General features: G+C 33.6%; 5 protein-coding genes across 5 annotated transcripts; 4 read left to right on the forward strand and 1 right to left on the reverse strand. All coding sequences in view use genetic code 12, as the record gives it.

Moving 5' to 3' along the window:
• Positions 1-85: 85 nt before the first annotated feature.
• Positions 86-1537, forward strand: RJT21DRAFT_120422 (uncharacterized protein). The gene has a single exon (XM_064881722.1). The coding sequence runs from the start codon at positions 135-137 to the stop codon at positions 1488-1490; it is 1356 nt and encodes a 451-aa protein (XP_064738623.1). The 5' UTR covers positions 86-134; the 3' UTR covers positions 1491-1537.
• Positions 1538-1689: 152 nt separating this feature from the next.
• RJT21DRAFT_120423 (CCR4-NOT core subunit) lies at positions 1690-4459 on the forward strand. Its single transcript, XM_064881723.1, has one exon. The coding sequence runs from the start codon at positions 1701-1703 to the stop codon at positions 4422-4424; it is 2724 nt and encodes a 907-aa protein (XP_064738624.1). The 5' UTR covers positions 1690-1700; the 3' UTR covers positions 4425-4459.
• On the forward strand, positions 4460-5374 carry MMD1 (isoleucine biosynthesis protein). The gene is made up of 3 exons (XM_064881724.1): positions 4460-4703; positions 4770-4830; positions 4919-5374. The coding sequence occupies exons 1-3, from the start codon at positions 4629-4631 to the stop codon at positions 5245-5247; spliced, it is 465 nt and encodes a 154-aa protein (XP_064738625.1). The 5' UTR covers positions 4460-4628; the 3' UTR covers positions 5248-5374.
• A 240-nt stretch (positions 5375-5614) lies between these two features.
• Positions 5615-6677, forward strand: RJT21DRAFT_120428 (60S ribosomal protein eL34). Its single transcript, XM_064881725.1, has 2 exons — positions 5615-5754; positions 6225-6677. Exons 1-2 carry the CDS (start codon positions 5718-5720, stop codon positions 6554-6556), a joined length of 369 nt encoding a protein of 122 aa, XP_064738626.1. The 5' UTR covers positions 5615-5717; the 3' UTR covers positions 6557-6677.
• A 1974-nt stretch (positions 6678-8651) lies between these two features.
• RJT21DRAFT_130514 (uncharacterized protein) lies at positions 8652-10388 on the reverse strand (the record flags this gene model as incomplete). The annotated part of the gene is made up of 2 exons (XM_064883009.1): positions 8652-8930; positions 9039-10388. 2 exons carry the CDS (start codon positions 10386-10388, stop codon positions 8652-8654), a joined length of 1629 nt encoding a protein of 542 aa, XP_064738627.1.
• Between the last annotated feature and the right edge of the window lie 772 nt (positions 10389-11160).

Consider the following 11160-nt stretch of genomic DNA (forward strand, 5'->3'; position numbering starts at 1 on the left):
TGTGATACAGTCATGTGACCCATTGTCTTTCCCAATTAGGAAGGTATACACTAGAATAACTAACACAACTTAATAACTATCACTACTACCACTATCACTTACTACTGGTAGTATAGTAAACTTATTCCGTAAGTATGACTGGTCTTGTGGTGAGTCGCCGCACAGCCCACTACATCATCACCCATTTGCTTAGAGATGTAGCTCAACCGTCGGCCCGAGCCTTTATGTTCGCCTACATCTATGTAGTACTCCCTAAGCTTGTAGATCATGGGATTCGATTAGTGAAGAATAAGAACTTTAAGGAGGTATTGGTTCGGTACTGGAAGGTGATGGTCAATGCTATTCATCCTCATAAATTCCCAATGTTTGCAGCCAGTCTTGTGGCGGGGATTAATGTCCTTGAACCAATAATTTATGAGATGCTTCAACGATGGTCAGGATTATCTAGTCCTGAAAGTGTCCTCTTTTTTGCAACTTTAGTATCGGCATTTGTGTCAGCTGGAGTGAGTTTCCCTCGATATCAAACTCATATCTTGAATTATGGTCGGTATTATTCTTTAGACTTGACGTTGTTATTAGCGACTCGAGCTCTTGATACAGCCTTATCTTCGACATTATACAAGGTAATATCACCTGGTATCTCTCAATATGGGGATGTTTTACTCTTTGTTGCCTCTTGTACTCCCATAATGTTTTCATGGTTTTATCATCCTGAAAGTTTACCTCCAGCTTATCGTCAATGGATAACTTCGGCTGCAAATATGGATGATGAACTTATTGAAGCCTTGAAACAAATTAAACAGGGTAATTTGGTATATGGAGAACATGGTCCCCATGATGATATATTAAATCCTATCTGTGATAGGTATGGTAAAGACCCTAGTGAAGGAAGTTTTGTAACTAATTTACCCATTAGTTGTGAACTTGTACATGCTTATAAGACTTCCAATTGTGAGTTACATGCTCTCTGGCGTTTTACAAGAGGATTCACATTTGCTTTGAAAGTTTATGGACCTTTGAATGCATTATTGTTATTGTTCCCCAATAAAAGAGTTAGTTTTCTTCATCGGGTTATGAAGAGTATTAAATCTACGGCCAGATCTTCGGCATTTTTAGGTGCATTCATTGGACTCTACTGGTATGCTGTTTGTTTATCAAGAACTAGATTATTACCTGTTTTATTTCCAAATACTCCTAGAACAAGATTCGATGATACTATTGGACCATCAGCAGGAGCATTCCTCTGTGGATTTTCATCCTTACTTGAAACGGCTCAACGTCGTAAGGAATTGGCTTTATTTGTGGCTCCTCGTGCCTTGGGGACTTTTGTTCCTTCTACTCCATCTGCCATTAATTTGAAACTTGAATCACTAGTATTCTCGGTCAGTCTTGCTATATTAGTGGCATATTCTCGTAACAGTCCGGCAAAAGTTAGAGGAATCTTTGGTAAGGGTCTTAGGCAAGTATTCCATATTGCTTCTCATGCATAATTACTACATCATTACATAGTTACATAGTTACATAGTTACATAGTTACTACATAGTTATATACAAATTTATAGAATTAATCCTATGTATTGAAAAGAATTATATAGAATTTGTTTAAGTTAGCGCTCGAGTATCATCACTCTCGCACGACTTTTGAAAATTCTAAAGAAACCCACTATATACTCATACCAACTAACCCTAATTGACATGACATGACGGATACAGAACTCGAAGATGATGTGGTGGAGTTTGACTTCCCGCTTCCCATTAAGTTGAATCAAAATCCCAATCAAATTCATACAAAAATACGTCAATTACTTCAACTTTCAGACGATGATGAAGACTTAAACTTTATCTTTACTACTACCGCATCATTATGTGATCCATTCACTCAACCAGAAGAGAATGAATCATATATACTTAGTGTAGATCTCGTTGGTGATCTTCTTATAGGTCTTACGTATTCCAAATATGTTAATGATAAGCGAGATGAGTTACCACAAGAAATCGAATCAATTAAATTTGATTTATCAACTAAATATTTTATATTATTAAAACATATTCATACTATACTTAATGCTATAGATGAATTAGATCTTCGATATTTAGATAATAGTGAAGATAATTTCCAAGATAATATTAAATTTTGGACTCCTCATCCAGAACTTGCTAATGATGAATTTAATTTAAAGATTGTTTATTCTATGGCTTGTGTATTAATTATGAGTATTTATAAATTATTTAAACCTTCTAAAGGTATATATAATTTAGCTTTAAATCCATATTTACAATATTTTCTTAAATTATGGAAATGTCATACGAATATAACACTTTTAGGTTTACAAATAGATCGAAGAATTGAAGATAATAATGATCAAAATCCTGAATCCTTAGAGGAAACTCCAGAAATAATTAAACAAGTACTTAAGGGAACTAGTAGTATACGATATGTATTAGCTTGGGTACTTAATCAAAACCCTTCACTGTGGTATGATGAAGATCTTGATGTAGTAGTACCAAGAGATGATAATAAAGATCTTACTAAAGAAACTTTATTAAACTTTATTCATCCTCTTGGACGAAGAATTGTTAATGGAGGTTCACTTCTGATTGATATGAGATTAATAATCATTGCTCTACTTATATTAAATGTTGGAGTCACTTTTGTATCGGGTCAGTTTCTGGAAACTGATAAATCTTCAAGAACTGAAGAGGAAGCTACTCGTCGATTTAATCAATCTACTATGATTTTGGAATTGGGAGATATTCTTATTGATCTTGAATATGATGATCGATTTGATGAAGATGTACGATACATGTTTGAGAATGAATATGATGAAGACGATGCTGTTGATGAATGGGAGGAAGATGAAGAAGATGTACAATTACAAAATGATGATATACAAGACACGCAAGATAAATCATTATCACGAGCTATACGATCGACTGAAAGTTCTACTACCATTGATTTCGATGAAAATGGAAGAGATTGGCGAGATTTAGCCCGAGGAGAAAATACTAAATATTCGGCTTGGTTCATTAAGAAACTTCGTGAATATGATGTATTGAAAAATAAAAATGATTCTGATGATTTCTTTGATAGTGAGACTGAACTTATTGAGTCATTTGACTTTCTTACAGTATCATCTATTGAAGGAGACTCTGAGGTTGAGAAGAGATTAGGACAAATTGTATTAAATACTATAGCTAAAGCAATTAAAGATGAACAAGATGGTAAAAAAGAAGGTGTTATATCACCTGATGCAATTTATCAGTATTGGTCATCTCCAGCTTCAGAAAAAGCTGTGGGTTTAACTCAAGAGAACAATAAACTTATTGTTCCAATCTTTAGTATTACCAATTTTGAGTTATTACTTCAAAACAATAATAAACTTGCTAGATGTATGATGGATGAAATGTTGATGTGTAGTGGATATAGGAGAGTATTAATCTGGTTCTTAACTCATAACATCAACTTATCAGCATTATTAATTGATTATGTATTTGAATTACTGTCTGGACTCCGAGGTCAGAATAATAAGCAAGTTCCTTATTTATTCACTCGATGTGGAGATCTGTTGGTGATTAGTGAAGTTGAGCAACTGATGTTATTACATGAATTCTTAACTAATTGTAGTGTTTACCTTTCTGCTACTGATGGAATTGAAATTGATGATGGTTATAAAGTGGTTCTTGCTGAATCTATAGCCAAGAAATATTTATCATTGTTATGTTTGATGATAACTCGATTAATATCAATAGGAATTATTAACTTAGATGTACCTCAGAATGAAGACAGCATTGATGATTATTCTAATGAACTTCGAGTATTGCTAATTAATTGGGTTGGTAAATTACCAGCAGCCAGAGAACTTTTCTTTAAGGTTCAGAATAGTAGTGCAAGAGCATCTGAACAAAAGGCGGTTAATTCTAGTACTAGTACTAGTGCTAATACTAGTGTTGATTACTCTATGGAAGATGTCATTGGTTTATTCAAAACGTATGACGCTATGGATGCTATAGAGATAACGCACGATATGGCTTCCAATACCAATCATAGAGAAATCATTCAATTCTATACTGACAGACTCAGTGGACTGATTGAGAGTTCTATATCGTTTGGTATAGTAACAGCTCCTAAAGTCTCACTACAGGACATTTCCCAAGACTTTGAGTTCTTCTTTACAAACTTCAATGTCTTATGTAAGATCGATACTATGGCCAGTATACTATTTAAGAGATTTGAAAGCTTTGTAACTAGTGGTACACTCGAAGTAGAAGCTCAGCATGAGCCAACACTTATTGAAGATAAAGAAGAAGAAAATGTAGACGCTGAATTTAATGCCAATTTCCTCAATGGAAGTGGACACTTTGATGAATCACAGGCTAATCCTAAAAAGAAAGGTAAGAAAAAGAAGAAGACCAAACGTAAGTAGTTAAACTAGTGTATTATATAGACTGTATATTAGATAAAAGATAAAGAATCTTCTAGTCGAGTCAGTTTGACAGGGACATAAATCGAAGTCAAAATGTATGTGTATGTCGCACTCCACCCTTTTGAAGGTTAGAGTCAAAGTGGGACAAGGAACAACGAGCATCAGTTAACCAGCTAATTCAGCAACCAACTAAAACAATAGCTAATGTTTACTAGACAACTCCGTAGCAATTTGATCAAATCAGTCAATATGTCTAGATTCTCATCAACCATCACTCCAGTAAGTATACGTGAACTATAAGTTGGCATTATTTGTATATGGTAATACTAACCATGAGTCATCTAGGTCCAAACCGCAACTGCCCCACCACCAGCTGCTTCGTATTCTCAAGCCATTAAAGTTAATGGTAAGTATAATTATTATAATTATAAATGGATTGTTATACTATTCATATATCAATTGAATCATCAATACTAACATTAACTCCCATTTAGGTTTCATCTACGTATCCGGTCAAATTCCTTACACCCCACAAAACAAGCCATTACCAGGTAATCCAACCATTGAGGAACAAGCTGAACAAGTAATTCAAAATGTTTCTAATATCTTAGAAGCTTCCAATTCCTCCTTAAAACACATTGTTAAGGCCAATATCTTCTTAACTGATATGAAGAATCAATTTGCTGCCTTCAACTCCGTTTACGGTAAGTACTTTAATGAACATAAACCAGCTAGATCATGTGTTGCCGTTAAGGAATTGCCTTTAGGAGTTGATTTAGAAATGGAAGTAGTTGCCATTGAAAAGAGTGAAAATAAATTATAGAGATATATCTCTGTTTGAAGCTCAAATGGTTCCATTCGTAAATTAGATATTCTAAATATACAACTACTATAAAGATTATTATAGTACGTAACCACACTACGTAGAAATTTACTAAATATTATCGAATGTTGGGTATTATTTACAATTACATAATGGTTGATAGGTGGTTTAACTTAATATTACTACCTATTCTTTAATAGTTATTTATAATCATTTATCATTGATAGTGTGAAGTCACATTTAATAAGTTGATGTTAGGGCTTCTGCCCTGTAATTATTACTTCCCACGTGACACTTTGTGCAGTATATCTTCGCACTAAAAATTTTTCTACTACTAACTCTCACAGTGCGATACTCACAAACAAACAGTCGTTTCTCAGAGAAAATTTTGAAAATTATATTATAGGTTTGAAATAGAAATTTCAATTCTTCTTTTAACGCTTCATACCATAGCATAGATCATCTTCAAAATGGCTCAAAGAATTACCTACAGAAGAAGAAATCCATGTATGTTTAAATTACTATGATTAGTTACTCGGAGTCGAACTTGAAATGTAGTGGAATCAACCAGTATCAATATAGAAATATTCATCATTCATACCCGTACTCATTAATAAAATAAGATTACCAATATAAAAATGTAATACTATAGTAGTTGAATAGTTTATGTCATCATCAGAATGCAATTAGAGGTCATATAATTGATGTAGTAAATGAATAATACCAACAACCTTTTAAAACTACTGTATAAGAGATAATCATATTTCATCAGACTAATAAGAATATTCAACCACTATTTAAATAAGAATACAAAATAAACCTCAACAATAATATCAACTACAAAATCAGTTTATTGTTCAAAGATTCAATTTCAATGAGATTATTATTATTATGAAATTCATTAACGTTCCAAGTTCATATCAGCGTAACTAAATTTTATTATTTGAAATGTTTAAGTACTAACAAAAATTTTATAGACAACACCAGATCTAACAAGGTCAAGGTCGTTAAGACCCCAGGTGGTAAATTAGTTGCCCAACACGTTAAGAAGAACGCTTCCAGAGTTAAATGTGGTGACTGTGGTATCGCTTTAGCTGGTATCTCCACTTTAAGACCAAGACAATACGCTAACGTTTCTAAAACTCACAAGACCGTCCAAAGAGCTTACGGTGGTTCCAGATGTGCTAACTGTGTCAAGGAAAGAATCGTCAGAGCTTTCTTAATTGAAGAACAAAAGATCGTCAAGAGAGTCTTAAAAGAACAAGAAGACAAAGAAAAGAAGTCTGCCAAGAAGACCGGTAAGAAATAAATCATTTAACATAAATCAAGATTTGTAATATAGTCTTTCATGGTATCTCATCTGTAAATTTCTTCTTAAACAACCCCCTTTTAATAAAAATACATACACGTTATAGTTATTGATCAATGTAATTGTAGATTTGTAGATTTATGAATTATTTAATATTGAAGTTTAGTTTCAGGTATTCTGAAGACCATTAAGCCGATACCAATAAGTAGGGACCATTCACCGAAGTTGTAGTCCCAAAATCGTAGTGGATGTTTTTTATACTATTAACATAAATATAAGTAGTTGATAGGCAGATTATTGTTATTACCCAGTCAAATAACTAATCTTCTAGATTATTTCGTTCATCTTATTGGTCCTTGAGTTCATATTTACATAGTTGTATTGCTTTTAGTAATATTTCATAGCCTTGGTGATTCTATGTAGCATATAGTTCAATTTTCGCAACTTATTTTGAGCTTTTCTTAAAATTAAGATTCAAAGGAAATAGTAGTGAAAATTCGTCACCTTACAGTTCAAGTACCATACTTGTTATTTGAAGACTCATTGACTTATACTCCTTCTAGATGTATTAAGAAAAGTGGCATTGGATTTAAGTATGAAATAAAGGATAATATTTTTTGATCAGTGCTTTGTCGTTTACGATAGAATCTCATGAGTATCCAAGAGAACTTATATGAATCGAAAATCATGGGAATAGTCTAGACCGAACCCCCAATGGAATACATTGCAGGCAATAACCATGGGGATATACTTCCGAGAGATAAAGTAGGGGGTCCCTCATAATGTTGAAGTAGGTTAATGCTAATGGTAGACCGGCTTAGAGTGACAGGATAAACATTCAGTCGAGAGTTACGGTAACTCGCCACGTCCCATGCAATAACGGTTCCATTCTCAGAATTTAGCAAACAATGTAATTCCCAGATGACGGTTGTGCCGTAATTTGCAACGCCATTAACTACTGCTATATTTGGCTGCAACAGCCATCGATTGACTTGAGTCGGTGCGAAAAATGAGTAATACGGAAGTGCGATCCCGCACCATCAGCCAAGGCTACAAACAATGTCTCATCGTATATTGTATATTACCATGTTATAGTTAGCTACATCGTGCCACTTAACTACGGAGTTGATCGGAAACGATGAAGTTTCAGTTTCCGACATCCCAGATCTTAGATTAAATGTATGTTTAACGTACAAAACACTATAAAATAGCAAAATAGAGTAGGTAGATTAGAGAGTAGGAGGACACAGTACAGTACAGCATAGATAGACACAACTAATAACACCTCGAAGCTACTGTTGCAACTAGAATGACAATAGACACAAGATGCCTTACTGTAAGTAATGCAGAATTGGTGCTTAGGAGGTAAGCAAAAAAAGAAATTAATTTCACGTATTTCCTAAATAGTCGCAAAAAATGATTCACTGATAAGGGATCGGAGTGCCTTTCAAAACAAAGTCACTTGCACCTTCCGTTACTAACGATGACTTTATATATAGAAATATATAAATATATGTATAAATAAATATACCATATTCTTAATTCTTGACCGTTTAGTTTCTCTTCATATATACTTTTAAGTTTAAATAGTAATAGTGAAAACCCCAATAGCATTGCCTAACTGAGCTATTGCCGTTCCATTCCCATCGGAAAGACATCATATCTCAAAATGGAATCTTCAAGACTAAAATATCATTTGAGTAACACATACATACCTCCTACCAAGGTATCGTCGGAGTCACAAGTACCCGACTATCATCCATGCTTAATTGTTCAAGACAAACAAACAGATACTAATAAATTAAAGCCTTGTGGTTGTGCAGACGCATACTGCGTTAAGAATGCCCCGGACTGGATTCCTAGAGCGAACCGTTGATAGTTGATGGATATATGTGAATAGAGTTCTGGGGCCTGGTTATTAGTGATTCGTCGTTGGTTGAAAATTTATCTTCTAATATAATGGTATAGATTCTTGTCTTAATTTAATTTAATTTAGTAATATGTAAGTTGTAATAAACAGTATGCACTTTTATTAAATGGTATCAAATGAAAAACAAGAGTAATTAAATTTACATATATATGAATAATGGAGACGCTAAGAAAAAATGAAGCTTTCTTTATCACTTAAATCATGCAGGTGTACTTCAGGAATACGGAAACTTGGTGAAGCAACTTGACTATGTTGATACAGCAGATATACTTCATCTGTTATTTCATTATTTGGTGAGTACTTCATTGCTTTAAAGGCATCATCTTGATTATTGGTCGTGAAGCTGTTCATACGACTATGGTAGTGATTTTGAGTATTGGAATTTGCAGTTGAAGTATAACTGTACCTATATTGATCATCAAATGGATTATTTTGCGGTAAATGCTGTAGTATTTCACCCCTTTGTTCTTGATTTCTGTTGTTCAAATCATTTTGAGCATCTGCAATTTCATTTTCCGAGTTTATACTGTATTGTCTGAAATGGTTTTGAACTTTGAAGTTTCGGTGATTAGATTCATAAGCTTTCTTTTCATCTACAAAGCTGTTTTCACTACCTGTATCATTGAAATCTACATCTTCAGCTTTCTTAATGTAGGCGTATGTCAAGATGCAATCTTTACCAAACATAAATGATGGATGATAGATCAGGTAAATAATACATGTTAAAAGTATCATTAAGGCATCTAAAGTCATAACATAAACCTCGTGAGTAATTAAATAACCTTTCCATCCTTGTGCTAATTCAACTACTCTATATATACAACGAATGTACACTAGCACAACAGAAAGAAGAATCATAAGTGGGATTAACCCAAACCCTGCCCTTTGACGAATTTCATCATGCTTCGGATTGTAAAATGGATTTAATGTTTGCTTTATATTTCTACCTCCCTTCGTATTAAGCAAACATTTCAAATAGTTTCCCACCGTAAATCTAACGTTAGTATTTCCGGTTCTAAAAAGACTTCTATTAATAAAATCAAACAAGAAGTATAGAAATAATGTCATGGAAACCACTTGGAACGCTATACCTCCTACCATTATATGAGTTCCGAATACTGTACTTCTAAATTCATTTAAAGCAATTCCAGCAATAGCACCTCCAATAGCCTGCACTACTAAACTTCCCACATCACAAACTATGAATATATAGGAAAACCACATCGGTTTTAGAATTGAATAATGTCTCCCATGTAGAACAATTAACTGTGCTAGTAAAAGATAAATTCCTGCCATTAAGAAAGCTGGAGCTAAAGTTAAACAGATAATCTGACATACGAACTTATCATAATTTGAATAATCACCTACAGTTAAGTATCTTGCCAAGTAGCCAGCAAATTCGAGTCCAGTCCCTAAAACAAAACAAAAGCCGAAATAGAAATGTCTGGACCACATAGCCAAACCTGCTTGCCAAAGAAAGATAATTGCAAACAAAATAGCCATCGTTAAATTAGCTGTTTTACTTAAATCACTAGAATATAAATTAGCTTCTTTGTCTAATGAAATTAAATTCAAGGTTGCATTATAAATTGCAGCAGTCATTTCAGGAAAGTCTTGAGTAGCAGTACCAGTAGCAATCATATTTTCATTATTAATAATAGTTAAAGATGCTTGAGCTCCTCTATACAAACGATAGAGTGAATAAAGGGAATTTCTTTCAGTTTCAGTGGCAACAGCATATTGAATAGATGTTATAGATGCACTTAAATCAGATGCATGAGTTGGAGCTATATAACTTAAGGTCTTTGTAGCTGGGAAACTTGTAGGAGACCAAGTACTTAAATAGGTATGATATTCGGATGGAATAAGGGGTAAGAATTTTGAAAAGTTAACATCCCCCATGGTTTCAACAATAAATCAAACAATGACAAAGGAACAGAATATATAATTAAAAAGAATGAAATGAACGAACTTAGATAGTTATAAGAATCCAAAAAAGTTGCAATGGACTAAAGTTCAAATATATAAAGTAAATGTCAGAAGTTCCAAGAGAATGAAAAGGGTTCATTAAAGGAAATTACCAAGAAAAATCAATATATGAGATTTGCAATTACTTATATGATCATTTACTTAATACTACACTTGCTATAATGCAAAATTGGGATTTAGACAATATAACTAAAAATTTAATCATGCTCCAAAAAACTCTATATGAAAGTTTCCTAATTGGGAAATGCGGAAGTGGCAGATTTCACTATTTCCATCATTACGAATGGCTCCAACGTGGTGGATAAAAATGTTCACCAAGAAATAGTATCCATAACCATGCTTACTCTGGGAGGAGTATGTAATATCTATTTGTTTACTGAAAGTATATCTCTCTAAGACATCTTGCTGGGGTTAGAAATAATCTCTAAAAATAGCTCTAAAAAATTATAATTATTATATCAGAAACACTGAACTCAGCCACTAAGTGGCTAACACTCGCCGTGTAACTTTAACCATCGTGTGCCACTATACTGCATTGCCCATCTTTACTAATCCACTAATATAACTTGCTCTTCGAGGATGGCAAAGCAGTAACTGAGAGACATCCATGGGTACGAAAAGCCCCTCGGCTGCGACAATTAGTCCCCCACAAAAAAGGCAACTTCCCCAAATAGGAAATATAATG

Source organism: Scheffersomyces amazonensis (genome assembly GCF_036850825.1).
Source record: "Scheffersomyces amazonensis strain UFMG-HMD-26.3 chromosome Unknown RJT21scaffold_3, whole genome shotgun sequence".
Classification (NCBI taxonomy): Eukaryota; Fungi; Ascomycota; class Pichiomycetes; order Serinales; family Debaryomycetaceae; genus Scheffersomyces; species Scheffersomyces amazonensis.